The sequence below is a fragment of the Grammomys surdaster genome, unplaced genomic scaffold, assembly GCF_004785775.1.
Source record: "Grammomys surdaster isolate TR1022 unplaced genomic scaffold, NIH_TR_1.0 213, whole genome shotgun sequence".
Lineage (NCBI taxonomy): Eukaryota > Metazoa > Chordata > Mammalia > Rodentia > Muridae > Grammomys > Grammomys surdaster.
The window spans coordinates 9,565,798-9,589,544 of NW_021604658.1; the positions used below are offsets into that span (position 1 = coordinate 9,565,798).

Consider the following 23,747-nt stretch of genomic DNA (forward strand, 5'->3'; position numbering starts at 1 on the left):
CAAGGTGATTCTAGGCCATGCCTTTTCTCTCTGCTCCGAGCAGTTGCTTTGTCACTCCCAATAGCAATCCATGATGCTCTGGGTGTTTTGTCTCATTTTTATGGTCAGAGGTGAGGTCTCTGAATGTAAAGAGAAAAACAAAATGTTGAGTTTTATACTTGTCTTTCAAATTCAAAAAAAATAAGGAATGGTAAAAAAAAATGTAAACAGTCCACATATGGCATTTCCCCTCTCATTTTTCAATGAAACACACTGTGTAAAATAAAAGTAGGTTTGCCCTGGCTTTCATTTCCCCAGGCAGAGTGTCAGCTCCTGGTGCTTTTCCATCTGTCAAGAGGGTATGGGCCTGTCAACCAATTTGAAAACACTTTTGTCTACATTCCCTCTGGTACAAATATAGGCATCACACCAACAAGACTTTAGATAGACTGAAATCACCTAGTGATCATGCAGTTTAGACTCCAATATTGCATAATAGACATTTTTACTCAAGCATTTATTATGGATTCACCTAACTTTTACCTGTAGTGTGCTAACCACTGTATTACTCACGGGGGTATATAATCAGGTGTATCAGTGTCCTTAAAGAAGTTATAATTTAATATATGAAAGACTGACATAGAAGCAGATGAATTATTGAGTGAGGTCTTAATTCTAACGTGTATAGTAACACATAATACTGGACATATATCCAGGAGAGTGGAGCCTGCTAGGGAATTATAAAGGCGAAGCTCTGGAGAAAGGAAGTTATCCCTGGCCAGTCAATATGATACCCTGAAGTATACTGATACAGGCAACTGTGTCCTGTGGTGAGCTACACCTTTCCAGCTTTCCCACAGAGAAGAGAAAAATCCCAACAAACATTAAAGGGAAAACAATGATGTATTGGAATATATAACTTTGCATCATGCATACACGTCAGGATTTTTTTTTTTTTTACTTCCAACGCATAGTGTTGTCCTAGTCAATGGACACCAGGATTCCTTCCTTAAGTAACCTCCTTGAATGGAGAAAAGAAATTTCTCAGACAAAATGAAGTAGTCATGGTAATGTCTTCTAAATGTCTCCTCCATCTAATTGGCCCCTTCCTTTCTCAACATGAACCATCCAGGGCATGTGTGACCTACTGAGTTCCAGAGTATGAAAATTCATCCCTACAGTATGCATGCTTAGGGCATGTGGGGTATGTTTTGACTGAAGTTGCATTTTCACAAACATCTCTCCTCCCATGCTGGCCGGATTGTTTCCATTCTCTCCCCTTATGGACCACATCCTTCCTCACATCGCCTCACCTCTCTGATATCGCGTTTGGGCCTTGAATATTCCCAAATGATAATTATAATTTGCACAAGGATGTATTTTCAGTTTTCTTTTCTCTTCTTTTTTTTTCTGAATCTAAGCCGGCTGAGCTGTTTGAGTTATTTTACAGCTCACAAAAGAGGTGGATTGCAAGAGTTGATCTCAAAAGATGATGAGAAAGCTTTAGCATGTAAAAGTGGAATCATTTTGTCCATGGTGACATGTGAGATTCCCTAGAGTCACCCAGAAACATGCACTGTACAATTATAGAAGGAATAAGGAGGACCAGGAGAGAGTTCCAGCTTCTTTTTGACTGGCGTGGAAAACGGTGTGGGGTTATTCAGCTGTTCTTAGGAATCTCTCCCAACACTGTTGGTTGATTTCAACAGAAACAAGGTAGGGACCATGGCATCTTCAATGTGGTATAGAATCTGGTGACAAATTTCAGAAGTCTGGAAAGTATTTAGTGTTATACATATATCCCATGGTGTATGTTAATCTGCTTTCCTTTTCTAAAGTAGTTTCTAAATGTTTGAATAAGAACTAAAATCACATGACCAGAAAAAAATCATCTTTCTAGATTTAAAGTGAGTTTCAGAAAACTATAGCTTCTGGCTTTTGTTATTGGAATAGGGCAATGTGGAGGTATTTACATATTATTTACCTTGTTCTTGTACTACGGTGTCAAATTTAGCACTTGGGACAGAACAAGTGTAATTTTTCACTGTTCTATGACCTTTTAGGAAATTTGGCCTTTTAAAAGTCTTTGTGCCCCAATTTCTTTAATCTTTAAAAGGAGGGAGTAGGATCAATGATCATCCCATCTCTGCTGACAATCTGAGAATCTGGATTTTCTTTTGAAACCCTCAAGTTCAAATTGGGGCAAAGAAACAAAAACAAAGATGACCAAAATTGAGTTGTATTTTCCCTGGCTGTAAATATCTCACTTGACATGGGTGGCGGCTTTTACTGTTAGGACATTATCATTTATTATTATTATTATTATTATTATTATTATTATTAACCTGGATTTGTCCCAGGAGCTGATTGCACATTAAGTAGAGAAATCGCAATCCTTAGGCAAGAGGAGTTGAGGCTGCTGTCTGTTCACCTGTCTGCTCTGAGGAATTCTCAATCATCCCTCTACTCCCAGAAAATCAGATGTAAACAAAGAAATGACTGCCAGCATCTGGCAGGAGGCTTTAAATGGGAACCCTGCACTTCTGTAGGTGTTTCATCTAAAATAAGCCTCTTGTAGCAGGGAGCAGAACTTTAAATGGGGTGGCTTTTAGATGTGTGCCCCATCTTTCTAAATTGCCAACTAGTATAAATCTACATTCAATATCCAGAGGCATTTAAAAATATCATATATTATTTTAAAAATATTAAATATATAATACAAAATACATATATCACGATATACTTTCAGTTACTATATATAGTAATATATAATACATAGCATATTTTATATAGTATAATATAGTAATATATTAATTTATATAATATACATATATATTCTTTCAATTTGTATACACACACATATATTAATTGATGGACATCGGATGAACTCTATGTTAGATAACTGTTTTTTGAAGGGTAAATTTGGTCCTTCAAAATGCAAGTCAAATGTAGGCTTGTAAAACGACTCTGAGGATAAAGGCACACACCTCTAAGCCTGACAATCTGAGTTTGATCTCTGGAACCCACATGATAGAAGAAGAGAAGAAATTCCAACTGTCCTTTCATCTCTACATGTGAACCATGGTGCATGTGTACACACACACACACACACACATACACACACAGACACACGCACGCACACACACACGTGCGCAGGTACACATACACACACATACACATACACACAATTATATAAAGACTCATAAGTCCTACTGTAAGCAATATTGTAACGGGAAAAGTAAAATCAGCATGATGTGAGCATCATGGATGTCAGAAGAGTATTTCCATGAGTTGGTTCTCTCTCTACTATGTGGATTTCAGACATCAAACTCAGAGCACTGGGTTTGGTATGCTTTGGTTTAGTATGCCTTTACCTGCTAACCCATCTTATTAGCCAACTGTATCGTTCTGCCTCTTTAGTTGTGGGCCTTGGCCTTTAACAGATGAGCCGTCTTCCCAAACCTACTATATCTTCTTGGTAAATGGTTCCTTTCGTCATTATAAAGTGACTTTCAATATCTCCTCTGATTAATTTTTGTTTGAAGTCTCCTTTCTCGGGTATTAGGACAACTACATCTTCTTGCCTTCAAGCTCTATTTACGTGGTGTGCTTTTCTTTTCTATCCTTTACCCTTATAGCTGTGTTTGTCTTGGCCAATAAGGTGTGTTTCTTACATGCAAGAAACAGATGAGATCTGTGTCTTAGTCTCATTCGCTAGTCTCTGTCTTTTAATCAGAAAGTCGAGGCCATTGACGTTCAAAGTTATTATTTGAAGTTATCTATCAATTCCTATCATTTGGGTTTTGTAATATTTAGTACCTTCCTAATCATCTGTTGTCAAATGTCTTAGTTTGTTTTCCTTGTGTCCTGGTACATAAGTTTATCTGTTTCTTCAGTATCTGATTCTCTTAAGTCAACTAAAGGAATTAATTAATGACCACCATATTCTTTTGAGACAGGGTCTTTATGTTAGCCAGAAAGCCCTAGCTATTGTTCTATTTCTGTTCACATACAGCACAAAAAGTAATAGACATGTGTGCAACTATGCCCTGCTTTTTATGTGAGTGCCAGGATTTAAACTCAGATCCTCATGTATGTACAGCAAGCATTCTTACCTACTGAGCCATATCTTCTTATTAAGAATTTCAGTTTATTAAGAAAAAACTTATTAAGAGTTTCAGTTTCAAATATTTAGTTTGAATTTTTTCAATAGGTCTCCCTCTTTACTTAATTTACCTTTCATATCCTATGAGTTAATTCAAGAATTGATTCATGTTCCCACTGGTTTATTTTCAATATTCTTGTCATCATTGTTCCAAATGCTTTATCTGGAATTTCATCTAATATACTCCATCTGTTATTATGGAATTGATATTTTTAGTGGAGTCTTTAGTGGACAACATAGGGAAATAGTTGGATCATAGTTATATATATTATTTATTCACTGTATTCTTTCGGTGGACGTATTTACAGTGTTCATGTGAGACTAGATTGTGCTAGGATAAGTTGTATTTTCTTTCCACTGGTGTAGCTCAGTGAGACTCTCTCCTTCTGTGACTGAGACTGGACATCGACTTCAAGGGACATTCAGTGTAGTTCTGACTCAAAGCTTCTCCCAGAAGGATTTTGCAGGTATGATCTCAGACTATAGTTCCTTGACACCTACCCTCAGTTCCCAGGGTGGGCTATGCAAGGAAGGCCCCTTATTCTAGAGTTGCTAAGCCACCCCCTCAGCAAGGTGTTCAGTTGATTTTTTTCCTTTTTAAAAAATTGGTTATTTTATTTATTTACATTTTAAACATTGTCTTTTTTCCCATTTTCCCCTCTGAGATGCCCCCATCACCCTCTGCCTTTTGCCTCTATGAGGGTGCTTCTTTTTCCTACTCACCCATTTCCATCTGATCACTTAGCATCCCCCTATGTTGGGACATCAAGCCTCCACAGAACCAAGTGCCTCCCCTCCAATTGATGCCAGATAAGTTGACTTCTTGACACTATTTCAATTGAATGCCGAGAAGGGGAGTGGCTTTCCATGGCACTCATATGGTGTATGGATCTCAAGATTCCTTTCTGAATGGACTGAAATTCTAGTTCAGTGATGAGTTCATTATTAACTATGCTTTTGGGTTCCGTCCTCCCTTTCTGTTTCTTGTCACATGACACTTCTGCCTTGCATTGCTATCCTAATCCCCATTTTCTTGCTAGATTATTTAATGCCCAGATATAGTCTATACGTTCTAAGGCCTTCTCTTTAACTTCAGCTCTGGTCTCAGGCAGGTGCAGTGGCACTCTGCATTGGTGCTAAGCACTACCACTTCGTGCCAAGCCTCTGGATTCTCTCTTGGTCTACTTTCTTTGTGTATGTATTTTATTTTTTCTTCTGCTGAAAGTTCAGTTCCTTTCTTCAGTCTCCCACCTCAGGGGATGAGTTCTGTCCCACTATCCTCATGTTATCCCTTAGAGCTTCTAGCTGCCTGAGTATGAAAATGAGTGGGTATTGGCTGCCATCTTCTCCCTTTGTAAGATATGTCTATTTAGATACAACATTGTCCTCTGCCTAGCACTCAATATAATACTTTGCTGTAGCTTACTTAGGAGATGCAAATAATGTTATAAATAGTCCCACAGGTCAGAGATTGTCAACAGGGTGTCACTATTCCTAGAGAAATATTTTGGAAATTAATGAGGGCTCTTGAGAGTATTGTAATGAAAAGGTGTAATTAGCTCCAGTGAAGGCGGTGGTGATGGCATAGATGCTGTGTGCTCTCTAGTACATCAAACCGTTCCAAATAGTGATAAATGATCCCATGTTCCAGTAGACATTCAAGTGAGTGGGAAAATGTTTTATTTGTCTGAAAATAGGCTCCACTTCACACGTGAACACAAAGTATCTTTTTACATAGTTTTACTAGCCGCCCTTCTTTAACAATACAAACGCTCCATGAATAAAGACAAGGTATATTCCTCATTATTTTGGAAAATCACCTCTGTCAGTGAGGCCATGATTCTGAAACCTCCCATACAACACCATGGCATTATTTATACATGTTTCAATCCAGCATCCAATTTCTTCACTTTATGTTCAAGTGTGTCATGCCCAACTATATACATGTTAAAACATACAATATTTTATTATAAATTATGTATGTTGTCACTTTCTTATGGAGTTGCGATTGCAATTAAAATGTTACATTCGTCATATTAGTTTTCTTTTTTTTTTTGAATTTTATGTGTATAATTTATGAGCCACCAGTTTCTTTTGGGAGTAAGGAATAGTAGAGAAAGTGTTTTAGGGTTCATGAGCCAAATGGCTTCTCTTACAGCTTTTTCAGACGTGTATTTTTCTAAAGAAAGGAACTGGTGGATAATATATAAGCAAATGAACACAGTGGGAAGCCAAAATGCTTTGTGAATATTGAAGTTTAAATTTTATATAATTTTCACATCACAAAAGTAATTGCTATTTTTTTCAACCACTTAAAGATGCAAGACCATTCTTGGCTCTTGAGACTTACACAAATTGACAGTGAGACATGTCTTCCTAATAAGAGCTAGTTTCCTAATCACTGCTCTAGAGCATTGTGTACAAGCTTTTACACACTGAAACGATATTGTGATAGACTGTATTTCTTTACTTTCTTGATTATGCTATAGCTAAAGGGTTTTTGTTGTTGTTGTTGTACTTTTGAAATATGTGCAAATACTATAATAAAAAGTTAGCAGGGCTACACTAGGTTGGGCCCACATGAGTACCTCAGTCAACCCTTCTCAGAATCAGACGTTTCTTCTCACAGGAGATGGGAATTAAAACAAACACACAACTGGATGATGTGCAGAGCATGGGAGACTTTGGAACATTCAATCCTAAATGAAGTATCTTTGTCAAATCCCTCCCATCAAGGCTCAGGGATCTATGAGGAAGAGGAGGTGTAAAGATCGTAAGACCCAGAAGTGACAGGTAACTCCAAGGAAGCAGTGTCTTCTGGATACGGCAGTATTGATGCAAATATAAATTGTCAGAAACGGTTGCAACAGGATTAAACCAGATGTGGTTCCAGCCCTTGAAATAGGAAAGTGGACACAGGGCCCCACCCCTAATTAAGAAGCTATTTGCAATTGATACCTGCTGGCAAAGAGAAAAAAGCAGTTTTCTCAAATGGAGTGTCACTGGGCATATTGACCACACTCCGTGGTTGACCCCATGCTCAGTAACTGGCCACCACAAAATGAACTCCATGGTTTTGTTTTATACAGACGTTGTTTGTTATTGTTGTTTTTGTTTGTTTGTTTGTGCATCATTCCTGTTGTATGCAGAAGACTCTGTTTCCTTGGAGTAACCTATAATTTCTAGCTCTTACGATGTTTCCAACTCCTCTTCCTGATAGTGTAGATCGTTGACCCTTCCAGGGAGGGACTTGATGAAGACATCTATCTCATTTTGGATTGAGAGCTCCCAAGTCTCTCACTCTGTACATTTTGCAGTTGTGTGCTTCTGTGGTTTTGTTTTTCTTTGTCTTAATCTTTTTGGTTTGTTTTGCTTTTGTTTTTACTTCTTTTTAAAGAGAAAGATAAAAAACATAAGGTTGGTAGGGAGGGTGTTGGATATGGGAGGAGTTGGGAGAGGGACAAAGGCAGGATCAAATGTATCATCTAAGACAAATCTAATTGTTAAAAAAAAAAACTATATTGCAGCTAGAGGCTGGAGAGATGACTTGGTGGTTAAGACTGCTTTCTCTTTTTCCAGAGCATATGTGTTCAGTTTCCAACACGTACATTGGTAGCTCACAGCCTCCTGTAACTCTGGCTCTGTGGGCTCTGATACCCTCTTCTGGTCCCCATGGTCAAACACAGAGATGTCATATATTGATACAGATAAACACAAATTAAAAACAAATTCATAAAGTAGTTTGGGAAAGATATATATAAGACACAAATTGTTGAAGTGTCTCCATAATTCTTATTTAAATTATGAAAGACATCCAAGACAATCCCTAACAACTGGCCCTCAGAATAAAGAAAGAAGGCTATGGTTTGTTTGTTTTATTCTTTACAGTCCTGATAAAATAAAGGTGTGTGAGTTTTGATAAGACTGAGAAATTTCTGTCTGAGATAAGGAAAACTTTTGAATCATCTCTGATGCAAAGCAGATAGATAAAGTTCGTCCACTGCTTTCAAGCTTGTGGAAGTGCACATCTTTTCCAGGCTGGCTACAGGATAGCTGGGTCCAAATCGAATTTCATTTATGATAAAATATCAAGATTTAGTTTTGATCTGTTTTGATAGGTTGTATTACCTGTGAATTATATTTAATCTGTACCCAGCTAAGTGTTACAAAGTGTTTCCCCACCCCATCCCCTCATCCCCAAAAAAGCCATTAGGCTTGACTGTATCACACATCATCTATATTCTATATTCGTGTCCTGAGTTACTAAGGCTTTGGATTCTCTTCTTGCTCCTGTGGTCATGCCCTTCAGCATATTGAGGAAGAGAAGGAAGTGATGTCTATCATGGAGTGCTCAGAGCAAGGGGAGCATCAAAGTGCTTTCTTAATTTTAACCTATTTTTCTCTAGCACAGAGGTATGTTCTTTGTCAATCCACTTAATGGTTACTGGAGCTGGTTTCTGGAGCTGGTCATGCCTTCAGGAACATCAAATGCAATAGAAACATCTAGACACTATACCGCATAGGAATTCACAGGGCCAGGGACTCTGGCACATGTTGCTGTGTTCACTCCCTAGATTCATACTTAGCAACTTGGAGCTGATAACAAATCTACAAATGGGTTCTTTATCACTCTTCTGTGTGTTTCTAAAGTTCCCAAGCCCACTGTCTGTTTCAAATTGGACTTGTCTTTTATTTGTCTTCTGTCAACAACTATTTGTTAAGCATGGTACTGCCAGGGTTCCAGTTTAATAGGCAGCTGAAAACATTACAAGTGCATCAGGAACCCAGCGGGATTTAACAAGTCCCTTGTCTACACAAAGCTTTGTTTTCAAGTCCAACACCATGTGTCCATCCTTTGTAATACAAAACGATGCTTCTCAGAGTTGGGATTTTTAAAAGGGAAGTTGAATGAAACTAAGACAATAACTAAAGGCTTAATGTTTGGCTTATTCAAACAAATTACCAGTTTGGTTGCATCTCCTGAGTTATCTTCAGTAAACTGATATCTAAAATATGAATACAGTTTAATAAAAATTAATATTTAACAAATACTGTTTAATAAAAACAAGGACCCAGTTTTACATACTTTCTGAGATTTATATGCACATGTATCCAACAAGCAATGTGTGTGTATGCATAGATGTGCCCTTGCATGTATGTATATATGTGTGTATGTGTGTGCACGTGTGTAGAAGTCAAGAAGACAACAGTTAAATAAGTCAATAAATGCTCCCTGTGTCTTTACTGCTATAAAATTTTGTAAATCCCTTCAGAGCTTATTAGGAGACTCTAGCAAAAAAAAAGAAAATCACAGCTATTCCTATATCCTTGTCCTAAGAAGAAGGGTCCTCCTGTGCTTGAGGTAGGTCAGCCTCCTCTACTGAGTGTGCAGCTTTGGGAAGCACTCATACTTAGGTTTGAAGTGTTGTTGTTGTAGTTGTTGTTATTGTTGTTTTTCTTGTCGATTTTTTGTTTTATTTCATTTTATTTTTGAGATAGAGAACATGCAGTTGGACGGATATAAAGGTATAGAGGATCTTAGGAATAGAACTTCGGAAGATGTAGAGGAATTAGGAACAAAAAAGTACGTGATCAAAATGTATGAAAAATCCTTTTAAATAAAAAACTTTTTAAAAATATCCAACTAACTATAGAAAAGCATAGCAAAAATTTACATGCTAGTAGTATATTTGAAGAAAAAAAAAGGAGGATTCTTAAGGATTGTGGCCTTAAAGTAGGAAAAGGTGATGTCATAGATATGTTCTATTTTCCCTTAGCAGTGCAACCATGACTCCTGCGCTCCATCCTAATCTACCTTGTTGGTTTCTCCTTTAGCTCAACAGAATTCACCAAAAATCCATGAAGGCTGGTGGGCATACAAGGAGGTGGTCCAGGGAAGCTTTGTTCCAGGTAAATATACATTTATTTTATCCATTTTTTTAAAAAAAACATTGTGTTTCTTAAACAATTTTAAGGGGATAGAAACACTCAAAATCCCATTCCTCAGTTTATTACACAGCACCTCATTCCTATGTACTAATAAAGTTATAACAAACAAACAAATAAAAACCCAGAATTTGGATGAACACCAATGTTATTTCTACAATGTCACATATGCTACATGGTCTGAAATGTATGGTAAAAGTCAACCTAGTCTAACGTAAGCACGGAAATCTATTACATGGAGAGAAGACTTGTTATGTGAGCAGCAACTTCAACAGAACACTTCATTCTTCTGTGTAAACCAGCTGTGCTAAGGTTCTTCCCTCAATAGGAGCCTCCTCCAGACAGACAGAGGAGGATTGAAGACTGAGAGCAGAAGCTGTATGCCCACACTTGACTAAGTGAGGACTCTCCTCCTCATTAATGAAACAGGAAGTTTGAACAGACTGATCATGGCAGTGAAGTTTGTTGGAATGCATGCTGTTACTGATGTCATTGTGGTAACATGTATGCTCAAGATTCAGCAGATCAAGCCAAGCACCATCTAAAAGTAACAGGACATGAGTGGATGCTGTCAGAGTGCAGGCACTGGACTGAGAAGCAAAGGCAGGCTACAGCCAGAAACACTGTAACTTGAGTTGAGAAGGAGAACAGAGGTCCCTGTCTCTCCCACTTCCCTTACACATAATTGTCCTATTCTTGACATAATAGATAGAACCAATAACCTGTATTAACCGTAAAAAGCATAGGCTATGCTGCAAGACATGAGAAGGAATAGAAACAAAGGAAAGAGCAAGAGTTTAAAGGGAAAAAGGCATGGAAGGATGACATAGCCCACAGTATTTTTAACTTACCAGTTGTGAGAGAGACAGAAAGAAAGCCCTCAAGAGTGTTGGTGTATGGTCCTCACTCATCCTGGTACTCAGAACAAAAGGTGAGAAGAACCAGCTGAGGGCTCTGAATGTGGTGACAGGCCAGATGTACAGTGTCCCAGGTCATCTGCTTTACGCTTGACTGCTTTGCCTTTCTCTCTTTCTATTTCTTCTATAGAGTTTTTTCATATAAACTGTGCAGAAAGAAGGAATTTATAAAATTCCTTTCAGCATATCTGTTTTCACTTCTGTCGTGAGGCAACAATAAGTATTGCTGGAGTGTTTTCATTAGAGGAAGACACCTATGGTAAAGGATAGTGGATGACTCAGAAAAGAGCCAGCTGGCTGCTTAGAGAGCCTTAAAGATCAACGTTCCTAACTTCACAACTATACTATAGCACGTGGTATATTGTCCTTTAGCTCACTGTGCATAGAAATTGAATTTAACTCACCCAGAAGTGACCAGGTTTCTAATGACAATGTAAGTTAAGTATAGATACTGTCATTTGATATTTAATCATTATATTCCTTGTACCTGTGAGTATGGGTTTAGAACAACTGAGAAATGTCCCTCAATTTTAAATCACTTCTACCTCTGTGGTGGTTGACTTGTCCTTAGATGCCAATATTTGGTGTCTTCCATGTTTTGCCTCTTTGCCTTATACTGCTTAACTACTTGCTATCTATATATCTCTACCTCTACCTCTACCTCTACCTCTACCTCTACCTCTACCTCTACCTCTACCTCTACCTCTACCTCTACCTCTACCTCTACCTCTACCTCTACCTCTACCTCTATCTCTATCTCTACCTCTATCTATCCATCCATCTATCTCTCCATCTCCATCTCTTATCTATACATGTTCAAAACCCTAGTCAGACTAGTATGATGTTGCTAAGGCAACCATGGGAAAGAATTCTTATCTTTCATTTGCTGCTGACTGAAGAGTTCTACTTTTCTTCAATTCTGGCCTGGTTCCCCACTTGTGGCTGTAGATCTTATGATGGAAAGAAATACATAAAAGCCACAGCAGTGGCAAGAAAATGGTTCATTCAGCACCAGAATGCCCTACTTTGGCCATCTTTTGGTGACATCTATGCAGCACTTCCCTGATGCAGAGCACCTTGCTTGGGACTGATGAAGAGGAACTGGTATATAGCTCTTACTCAAACCAAATTCACCATTTAAAGGGCAAGTTAGGCCATAGAGGCATGCCTCTGGAGAATCAATGCAGTCATAGAGCTGGTAACTGTGATTCTGCCTCTGGAGTGCGTATTGGAATTACTTGTTGACCATCTCAATATATGCTGTCTACTAGTCCCCTCCTCGGCAGACTCTGCTTTGTAGGCAAATTCTAACTTGTTTGATGATTCACCTCCACACAGCTAATATCAACCACAGTGATTTCCTTCTGTTTTTTTTTTTTTTTGTCAACAACATTGTAATGGCTAATTTATGTAATGGCTAGAGTATGCTACCATACATTTGGTCAGAGATGCCCTGCTGTTGCTGTTGAAGTTATTTCTAGGTGAGAACAACTTTTAAAATCACTCTCTAAAAATCATATATTATGATTCCCTCCCTCTTTTACTGCCATACTTTCTTTCCTATTCCATTAGTTCTCTTTCTCTGAATAACTGATCAACACACACACACACACACACACACACACACACACACACACACACGTGTTTGAGCACTAAAGCCACAAGCCACACTAAAGAAAGTAACATAGAAATCTAGGTAGGTCCCATTTATTATTTAAACCATCTTACTATACTGTGACAGAGAGAGAGAGAGAGAGAGAGAGAGAGAGAGAGAGAGAGAGAGAGAGAATGTGGATACATGCATGCTATATGGTACATATATGGAGGACAAAGAACAAATTTTAGAAGTTGATTCCCCCCTTTCCACCATAGTGTCTAGGGATTAAACTTAGACTGTTGTGTTTATAAATGTTTTTACATGCTGAGCCATCTTGACTTGGCCCCAAACCTATGAACCACCATAGGCTTGCTTAAACGTCACTACTCAGTTTGTTCAGTGAGATTATAAACTTCTGACTCCTGGAAGTACTTTGTGTTGGGCTCTCTGTTATTTCCTGTCCAGAGTAGTTTTATAGATTGAAGTGATCAAGGCTGACAGAGAGAAGGAAGCTGGGTGGGCTTGACAATGTTCCACAGTACTCAATAGGGAGAAGGATGAGCGTATAAGGTACATCTGTCAGTTCAGACAAAGAGGAGTGAAGTCTACCTTGTCCTGCAAGAGTGGTGAATTCTGCCTTCATAAAAATCAGAACCTAAGTAGAACTAGTGAAGAGATGAGAATACTTGGGTGGTACTGGCCTTAGCAAGCTAGTTTTGTTTATCACACAGGGATTTAGACACTTCTTGTGAAAGAGGAAGAATGATAATATATGTCTAAGCCTTGGCAGACCAATCGAATGGGTGTATAAGTTGCTTTGATTCTCTTGATGCAATTGTTGTCTCGGAGGCTTACTGCTTCTATCTGCTAACTTAGGCCTAGTCCTAGAAGCTTCTAGCCTCTGAACAAGCTGATCTAGGCCTAGAATGTTTCCAGCCTCTGAGACTTGCTGCTGAATAAGCTGACCTCTTCTATTCTTTCTGATCTCTGGCTGGATAATTCAACTCAGCTATTCTGGCTCAAACTCTTTTCCATGCTGACTGATTCAATCTGGCTTCTCTTTCTCTGCCTCTCCTGAACTGCTCTGCTTGACCTCAAACTAACTCTAACAATCTGTTCTAATCTTCGGGCTCCTTCTCATTCTCTGGCTCACTCTGCCTTTACTTGTGTCTTGCTTGTTCTTGCTTCAACCTGTCTTTGTAAAACTCTCCCAGTAAAACCTGCCTCTTTCTCCTTCCTCTCTTCTTTGCCTGCACTGATCCCTTAATTACCTTCCCTTTCTTCTCTCTTCTCATTGAGAATTGGGCACATCCTATTTTCTCAAATCTTTCTCTGATTGGTCATTTTGTCTGCTAATCAATTACATATCACTTTCAAACATGGGCGCTTCCTTCTACTAACTAAAACCTTCATTGTTTTGAATTAAAGGTGTGTTCTAAGGGCTTGTCTATATTTTAGGCAGAGGGATTAAAGGTATGTGCTAAAGGTTGAGCCACATCACAACTAGAAACAGGTTTTTCCAGTAAATTTTTCTTGGGATTCACAATGTAATAAAATATCCTTGCCACAAAAGGAGTGTTTTGGAAAGCTAGCTATGGTAGAAACTAACTACATTCGATTGAAGATAAGAGATAGAGACAAGTTTGTTTTAATTATTCAGATAATGAACTTCTAAACCAAAAGACTATGGTTTAGAACCCTACGCCACCCATATCAAACTATTGATGGGACTAAACTTTTGGCAATTAAAGGTTGTTAGGGAAAGGGAAATGGCATTTTCTTCAGAGGTGTAGCCACACGTAAGTTACATAGGCTCCACTTGGTAACAAGCCACATGCCCTCAGCCACATGCAAAAGGAAGACATAAAAGTGGGAGAGGGACTTATTAAAAGAAGTACTCCTATGAGAGGGGAGGGGATGAGGGGAAGAATGGAGTGACTAAAATCCAATTGCATACATGTATGAAACTTCAATAACAAAAATAAAATAAATGAAATATATGTTAACACACACAAAACAAGCACTATTAGGTTAACTATGCTGTTGGGAAATTAACAGAGAGTTTGTTTAGTACCATTTAAATTATATTTATTAAATAATAAAATGTGTGTTATAAATATATCACATGTATATAACACATTTTTAATTTAGTGTAAATACACACATGTCTTTAATACACTTCTGGAATATGTGCCAAACACTTTCTATTCCCTTTCTACTTATGTTACAAAGATGAAAATCTTCCCTTTTGAGGAAATGCTATACTATGAACTATTATTGGATGATTAATAATAAACAGATGACCTAACTTCTGAGGCTTGTAATGTAGTAGGAGAGTCACTTGCCAAAAATAATCTACAGTCATGGGGCTCCCAAGTATCTGCTTTATGAGTTAATGTTTACATGGAAGTCTCCTTCTATTCATCCTAAAACAAAAGAACCTGGGCTTGCTTTCCTTCTGAAGCCATGAATGACAATTCATTTATTATGTATTATTTTAACCTTATAAAGCTCTGAATTTGCTGAAAACCTCTCTTAGAGTCTGACCCCTGCTAAGGCTCACTCCATATCACTAGACTTGGCCCTCTCAGCACATTGACCCAGAATATTTTCCCTAGATTCTGCTTTCTACAAAGTTATATTTGGCCCTGGTATATGGTCCTAAAGAGCTTAGGTTGACATCAAGCATTGGAGGCAGTGGGAGAAAGAAGATGAGTGTATGGTATCTTATAATATTTCCAGGATTCCTCTCAAAAGTGTTTAGAATTTTCCAAGTCTGAGAAGGCAAAGAGAATATCCCAGGGTTGGTACTGCTATGAGGATCAGTAGCACTCTACGGGGGAGGAATGGTATTTCAGAAAAAGAAACAAGACAGTCAAAGGCTTGAAAGCTTGAAAATGTGTGTGGCTCCCTGGAGCAAGAAGAGAACTGGGCATTAGAGTAGAGAGCAACAGGGTCTGATTATGAAGTGATAAAACTCCTGATGCTCTGGAGCCTAAAGGTGCTTGAAGAACCAAGAATTTCAGACTTCAAGTAAAAAGATGGTATGTGGGCTAAGACAGGAGCAGTGAAGATTGCAATAATAGCCCAGGTTTTATGGATAGGGTCCTCCTCTCCTCTCATCACCTGTACCACCAGGATATAGCACAGGCCTTCCCTACAAAAGGCACTCGACTTCACTAAATTGACTTGGATCAAATCTGTAAAAGTTGCTTTTATTTTCTCAAATGAAGTGAGAACATGAGAGTTGTACCCACTTGGGCTGAGCCCAGAGTGTTTCCTTCACTGCTCTCACTGTTCCTAGGCCTAAGCCTGGAAGCTTTTAACCTCCATACAATCTAATCTTCCAAGCAGACTGATTCAATCCAGCTTCTTTTGGCTTCTGACTAAATTGCTCTGTGTGGCCTCATATAAACTTTGTCAATATGTTTTAAATCTTCTGGCTTCTTCTTAGTCTCTGGCTCATTCTGTCTTCAGCTGTGTCTAGCTTGTTCTCTCTGTAACCTGTCTCTATAAAATTGTCCTAGTAAAGCTATCATACACGTACACACACACATACACACACACACACACACACACACACACACACACACACATCCCACCTTCCCATCCTACCCAATCCCTGCCCCCCAACACCTTCTTTTCATCACTCCTTGCTCTTAAGTAGCCTCTCTTCCTCTCTGTTCTCCTGTGAGTTGGGTGTATCCTATCTGTGACTCATTCTGGCAAATCTCTCTGATTTGTCACTATGTCTGCCCATCAAGTAGACATTACTTTTAAACATGGCTGCTTTCTTCTACAAAACAACCATACCTTCATTGTTAGGAATTAAAAGTGTGTAAGGAGGGCATGTCTGTATTCCAGTAAGATCATACTGTAATCCAGGATGTGTCTGTATCTTTGGATGCAATCCCTTGCCAAAGCAACCATGTTGCTGGATTAAAATTCTCCTACACAGAAAAGACACAGAAGAAAGAAAAAGATAAGAACAAAGGCCCAACAGTCCAGAAAAAAAAATGTTCTTCAGCCTTTAAAATGATTACTATAATGAATATAATAAATAATAATAATAATTATTATGATCACAATAATAATAATTGGAATAATATATAGCAGTACAAACTCCTGTGTATAATACAAAGAGAAATCACTGTTTTTCTCAATTTCATTATGTCTAAGGCGCATATGGGCAGGCATGTGTGTGCCATTGCACATGTGTTGAAATCAATAAACAATTCTGTGCAGTGAGTTCTTGCCTTGCGTTTTTATGTTAGTTCTTGGGATAAAACTGGAACCATCAGGGAAGCCATCTTGCTGGACAACATTGCATGTTTTAAAGTCTGGTAGAAATAGCCTGGATACCAGAGAGCGCCTGCCTGCAAAGTCACAGAAATCTAGGACCAGATGTTAGCAAAGACACTACTAGTCTTATAAATGGACTTAGAGCATCATTCCAGCCACTAAAGAAAGCCTGTGTGATGGCGATCATGGGCAAGCTATACACAGGAAACAGGACAAAGCTCATTATGGTGAGCGTAAAGTGACAAATGTCAGGTACTTTGATAGTGGATGTAGTAAGGCACTGACTTGTGGAAGGGCTTACAGACCATACTGATTGTTTGAATTGAGGTCCTGGGAGTAACTGGAGGACAGAGAAATAGTTACGAGCTATTACTTCTCCCTGGAGATATAGAAATCACCACAAGATCATGAAACTAAGTCCTTGACCATCAAAATGATTGACAGAAGAACTTTTCACTGTTGTGAGTATTTACAGTCAGGACTGGAGCTAAGAGGTTTAATTAGCTCACCATGCCATCCTATGTTGCTTCTCTAAAATCAACTATAAATGGCTCATCTTGGATAGTAAACTCTCCCAGAACACTATTTTCCATCATTTTCTTGCTGGGTTGTCTTAAATCTCAAGACTACTAGATGAATATAATTATCTTCAACCACCTGTGGTTGCATACTGAAGTCTAATTAACTGTACTTTGCAAAGGGCCTGTTCCCTTTGTTTCAAAGTCTCAGGCTGGACGCCTGTGATACAAATAGCTCTCCTTTTCTCAACAACCCTAAGCAGGAAAACAAACTAGAGGACAAGGTTCTTGCTGGTCTAGAATGGCCTCTGAGGTCATTCGTTCCCCATCATTCTTCCTATAGTAAACAGAATCCACAGTGCTCTATTGCAATGTTAACAGTGTCTACTTACTTAGATCAATACATGTTTACTAATCTCAGTTTCCTTGGGTCAGAATCTGGATACGGCTTAGCTGGGTCCTCTATGAGGATGGCTCAATTCAAGGCATCAGTTTGACTCATGATCATCTAAAGTGAGGCTCATAAATGATTTAGAGTAGTCTACTTCCTCTCTAGGGATGAGGGCTCAGATTCAGGAGTATTGCTCCTTCATATGGACTGCTGCTTCAAAGCTAGTAAGAAGGTAGCTCTCTCACTTTGAATCTTTGCCTGGGAACTTGGGGAGGTTTATGTTGTCTTTCATTGAAGATCAAACCCATTCATAGTAATGCTCCTTTGGATTAATGCACAGTCAATTGATGGAGAATTTTATTCATATTAGTAAAATTTATTTCTACTATGTATAGTAATAGGAAGGGTAAAATTCCATCAGTTCAAAACCTCCCATTCATACTAAAGCTCTGTGTACTATTGAAGCTAAGGGTCATGGGGTTGCCTTAAAAATTGGTCAAACACAATGTCTCTCATTTGTTTGTACTGAGGACCACGTAATCTGTTTCTAAAATGCCCAGCAAAGTTAACTGTGGGGTGACCATTCATTTTGGAGGACTGTTCCAAATCTTCTGAAATGACAAGAATGTTGGACCCATTAACTCTCAATAGCAATAGTTGCCTGAACAAGACCACACTAGTCAGTAATTCAGCATAGGTGGGGACATATAGACCCCTCCCTTAGTCAAGGAGTTTGTCCGTTGGAAATTTCTGAGGGACTGCAAGGTTTTTTTTCCTCAGAAATTGTGCCTCAGAACACATGGAGAGAACATACATTTGAGAGGGGAATTTTTGGGGACACTAGAGAAATTGGAGGAAAATAGCGGTGAGTATGTTCAAAATAGTGTCCCTGTATGAATTTCTCAAAAAAAGCACATAAAATGAATTCCATATTAATTACAGCATGGCATTTGAAAATGAAGTAGAAGACATTGTTCTGAAACACTATCTTCAAATCTTGAACTGGGAATTAATATCCTTTGGAAAGGATATTGCCTTCCTTTCTTTTACTGAAGACTATCTGAAGTAGGAAACTAGTGAAAGAAGAAAAGCAATATCCTTTCGCAGCATTTGGAGTCGCATGAATCCCTTTTTCTATCCAGGATTCTAGCCTCCACTTCTCTTATCATCACCCCTTCTTACACTCTGATGCTCCTGCCTCTTACAAGTGAATGTTTGCTAGGCATGGTGGCATAAACCTATAATCTTAGCACTCAGGACACTGAAATATGATGAATGTGAATTTAAGACTAGGAGAACTACATAGTGAGACCCTTGGAACAATCTATGAATCACAAGCACTTAATGGTAATTATACCTTTGAAGTCTCTTTTTTCCATCTAAGGTAATACATTCAAAGCTTTGAGGACTAGGCTATGGATACTTTAGGAAAACAATTATTCCTTCTTTTGATATGTCATCTCCAAAGCTCATGGGCACATAATTACTGATCACACACAACACATGTGTGTATTTTTATAATAGTCATTTACTTCTTTCAACCTAAGCCACATTTACGCTGTTATAATGTTTTCCAGGTGAGAAGACAACTTATGAGAAGTGACATTATTGACTAAGGTGGTAGAGGTGGGTCTAGAGAGGTGTACTCTTCTGCATCATAGTGCTCCTCCCCCCAGACTGACTGAATGTGATTAAGATACTACTTCCTAGATGGCATAGAGTTTGGTTCCCTTTATTTTCTAATTAAGAAACAAACTGGGCAGTAGACTAAATAGATAAATACTATACCAGATTAATCCACTTAAAACCTCATCAGAAAATTATCTCATCTCCAGGAATAATCTAACATTTGAATGTGGTCTATTACATTTGAGGGTCCATCTATAATTGTCATCTTTCAAAAATACATTTTATTTTGGAAACGTCAGGGTTTACAGAATGTTACAAAGATAATGCTGGAAATTTCAACATACCCATTATGTCCTACATTACTATATACAATGCATTTATCACAACTTAGAAATGAACTGCTCTGTGCAACTAGCAGCTGATTTACAGATTGTCTTGGATATCCCAATATTTGCAATGAATTTCCTTTTCTAGTCCTTGTTCCAATTTGGGGGAACTCTGCATGCTCATGATGTCTCCTCAGTCCAGTCTGGTCACTGAGTGTCTCTCAGTGTTTCTTTACTGTCTCAGTGTTTCTAGACTGTTAATGTTGGCATATACTGCTTAGCCACTTGATAGAACATCCTTCCGTCTGAATTTGCTTGATGATTTGCTCATGAATGAACTGGGACTGCAGTTTCGAATGGACAGTTCCACACAGGAACACTGTCACCTTCATTAAATACCCTTCATAGTGCATTATCACTTCTTGGGTTATACTCATCCACGTTCTCATTAATAAACAGATATGAAAGATTCAGGAAAGGAGAGGTCTACCCATGGTGGCAAAGTAGACAAATAACGGTGCTAGCCATAGAACACAGGTTCTTTGTTGGTCTGTAGCATCTCTCCCCAGACTTCTATAAAGCCCTGCCTGGCCCAAAACTTAAGGAAATCATTTTCTTTATTTTAAAACTATGTATGATAATTGCTGATGAAGGGGAGAATTGCACTTTAATTTCTTTCCAAAATAGTATCTGGAGTTAACAACAAACAGAGATCTATGGCGCAGTATGTGGTCAAAGAAAGGACATATCTGTAAAAGTGCTCAGTGTAACCAAAAGCTGAGCTCTTGCTTCGCCCACCATATCTTGCTGAGCATGGACTGGGTGGATAAGCACACAAGTATGCTCTCCTTAAGGTGATCCCTCCATTTGTTTGTTTTTCTATCTCCCCATCCCTCCATTAGACCATAGAAAGACCAAAGGCTATTAGAAAATACTCACAGGTTTGACTTTCCCACAGACCAAATATGAAATCCCAAGCCAAGTCAGTTTAAGCTCTCAGAATCTTGATTTTTCTCACATATAAAATTGGGCTGTTAAGAAGCATGGATTCCAAAGATTCATTCTATCTCTAATATTTTCTCTTTCCTAATGTGATATATGATTATCTTGGAAGATACTAGCAGTATTAAGAAATAGAATATTGATTTCACTACAGGATAATTTTATGTTTGCATACTGGTGTTTGGAAGGGCAGTCAATGATGTAACTGTCTCTCAATTTCTGATCTCTTATCTCTAAGAAGAAGCAAGAACTTAATGGGCACATTTTTCTTTGCCTGGAAAGGGGGTGCTACACTGATTGGACCTTAATTATGAATAGTTTCAATCTTGTATTTCCTCTAAGAAATAGGCTGTCTATTGTTCAAAATATTCTGTGAGCCTGCTACTTGCCACTCACTTTTCTACTAGGAATACAAATTCGAATGAACTGCAGCTTGTGGTCTCAGGAGTTCACAGTTGGCTTTAGAGACATATGATTTAGCCTGATATTGTATGGGAGGCAGGTAGTGTATATGATGAGATCGACTGGGCACATAAAGGAGAAAACAACTAATTCTGTCTTCGAGAAGGTTTCACAGGCAAACAATTCTCTTGATGACAGGACTTTTCAAATGTGAAGGTGTCTGCCAGGTAGAGAAGGTGAAAATAAGCAATATTGGCATAGGAAACATAATAAGGTCTGAACTACTACTGCATAGCAGATGATAACCCCCCTGATAGTAGTAAAGCATTTCTGTTCATCACCCCATCACCCCATCTATAATGGCCCCTATTATTACCTCACTTCAGAGCTGGGTAACAGAAAGTGCATTGGATTCTTAAATGGAGCTCTGAGTCCCAGGCCACCAAGTACTACCTCCATGATGTTTGGAGACCACCTAACTGCTCAGAGCCTCGTGTCCCTTATTTCCAAACTGAGGATGATGACAGCTGTATTTTAGATGTTTTTCTCAAATGCAAAATGGAATACCAGAGCTAATTGCTTTTAATAATGATTGACATGTATTTTTATCAGCCTTTGTTGTTGTGACAATATACTTAAACTTGTTTTTCTAAACAACTGTAAAACCAATTTAAAGCTATTCAGAGTCATGATTTAAAAGGTTGTACTTCATGGTCTTCTGACTGCAATGGGCCTGTGGTTAAGGAGAACTTTCTGACACTAAGAATATGTTGCAAAGTAGGCCGCTCATCTCTTGGTGGCCAGAAAAAAAAGAGAGAGAAAGAGAAGAGAAAGGGGAAGAAGAGGAAAGAAAGAGAGGAAGGAGAATAAAAAAGAGGGAGAAGGAGGAGAGAGAAGGGATCAAGAGAGCTGTTCATCTCATGGTGGCCAGAAAATAGAGAGAGAGATGAGAGAGAGGGAGAGAGAAAGGAATCAGGGACAGATATACCTTTCATAATTACACTTACAATGACATACTTCTGTCACCATCTGATTTATCATGAACTAATCAATGAACTAATCTATTGATGAAATGAGTGCCTTCATAATTATGGCTGGGGATCAAGGCTTCCACGCACAAGCTTTTGCAGACATAATTCATAGCTAAGCCATGACAATGTACATAGGAAAGGAAGAGTCTTCCCCAGCTTTAACACGGCATTGAGTTCCTAAGACATCTTCTAATCCAGAGAGCTTCTTAAATATGTATTCTAAAGACATATTGTATAGAGAGATACAACTTTAGTGAATGTATGCACATACCTACATGCTTATGTTAGCACAAAGTTTGTTTAGGTCTGTACATAGCTTCAAATAAAGAGTACTCCGGTATGGTTGTCATGTTGGTTAATATTGATTGTCCACCTGACAGAATCAAGAATCACCTGTTACACAAACCATTATCATGTTTGTAAGACTATTTCTAGACAGAGTTCATGAAGGTTCAAAGGCAGACTCCAAATGTGGGCAACAGCATCCCTAGGCTTGAGTCCTACACTGAATTTAAAAAAGAAAGCCAGCCGAGCACCAACATTCATCGCCCCCTGCTTCCTGACTGTGGATGCCTTGTGACTACCTGGCTCAAGCACCTACACTCTGCCTTCTTTGCCATGATGGACAAGTTCTCAAGCTAAGAGCTGAAAGAAACCCTTTCTTCTATCACTTTGAATAAGTATTCTGTCACAACAATGAAATATGCTACCTATATGATGGCTTTTGAACTTGTTCTTCTGAGATTTGCAGCTTTTCTGATATCATGTAGTCATACTTGGCCAATCAAAGTGGTGATTCTAGAACTCCTTGAGATATAGTTCTGATATTTTGGGACTTAAAGGCTCTGTTTTACCAAGAGAGGCACAGTAGTAGTGGTCCCTGACGTGCATAGGTAATAGAGGTTCATGATCTGTACAAAACAGACTCAAAATAATGAAGCATGATTAAGGTTTGACTGATATTTTGATATCTTCAGGTGCTGGAAATTCTCAATTTCTAGAGAAAAAAAAAATCCCCTCCTCTCCAAGTCTTTTGTTGCTCTAACTTCTAAGCAGTTGCTATATACCCTGCTCAGTTCAAGTCATACATATGTCATCTTTTAACTAACACATGTTTGTGACTTAGTCCTTAAGTAGTCATGCATACCTTTTGGAAGCTAACTGGAAGAACCCTCAGTTAGCAGAGATTCTCCAGCACAGAGTCTTAGCCACCTGTTTGTTTGTTCCCAGATCACGTTCCTGATGGTTCCATTTTAGTGGCTGGCTGGGGGAACAGCTTTCACTTTCATTCCCCTGTTCCTCTGGATTCTGGGATTTAAATTGTTTAATTTAAACTAAACAGACATATAATTATAGTTATAAACACAAAGAATGAGATTTTTAAGTTATTATTTCAGTCAGATCATCTCATGTGACCGTTTGGAGTTTTGATTGCCCTTCTGTCTTAAAACACAGCAAAGGTATTTTTCTCTTTGACAACTTTCAATTCAAACACATAACATTTTATTGTGAGTAATACCTTAAATATCTGAGTCTTTTTAA

The 23,747-nt window shown here is 38.4% G+C and overlaps 1 protein-coding gene across 3 annotated transcripts in view; it reads left to right on the top strand.

Moving 5' to 3' along the window:
- The window catches only part of Ca10 (carbonic anhydrase 10), a 497,493-nt gene that overhangs the window by 73,469 nt on the left and 400,277 nt on the right, over positions 1–23,747 (top strand). For all 3 annotated transcript variants that reach the window (XM_028772369.1, XM_028772370.1, XM_028772368.1), the window contains one exon: positions 9,980–10,054. In XM_028772369.1, coding sequence (XP_028628202.1) covers positions 9,980–10,054 — 75 coding nt within the window. The remainder of the gene's footprint in view (positions 1–9,979; positions 10,055–23,747) is intronic.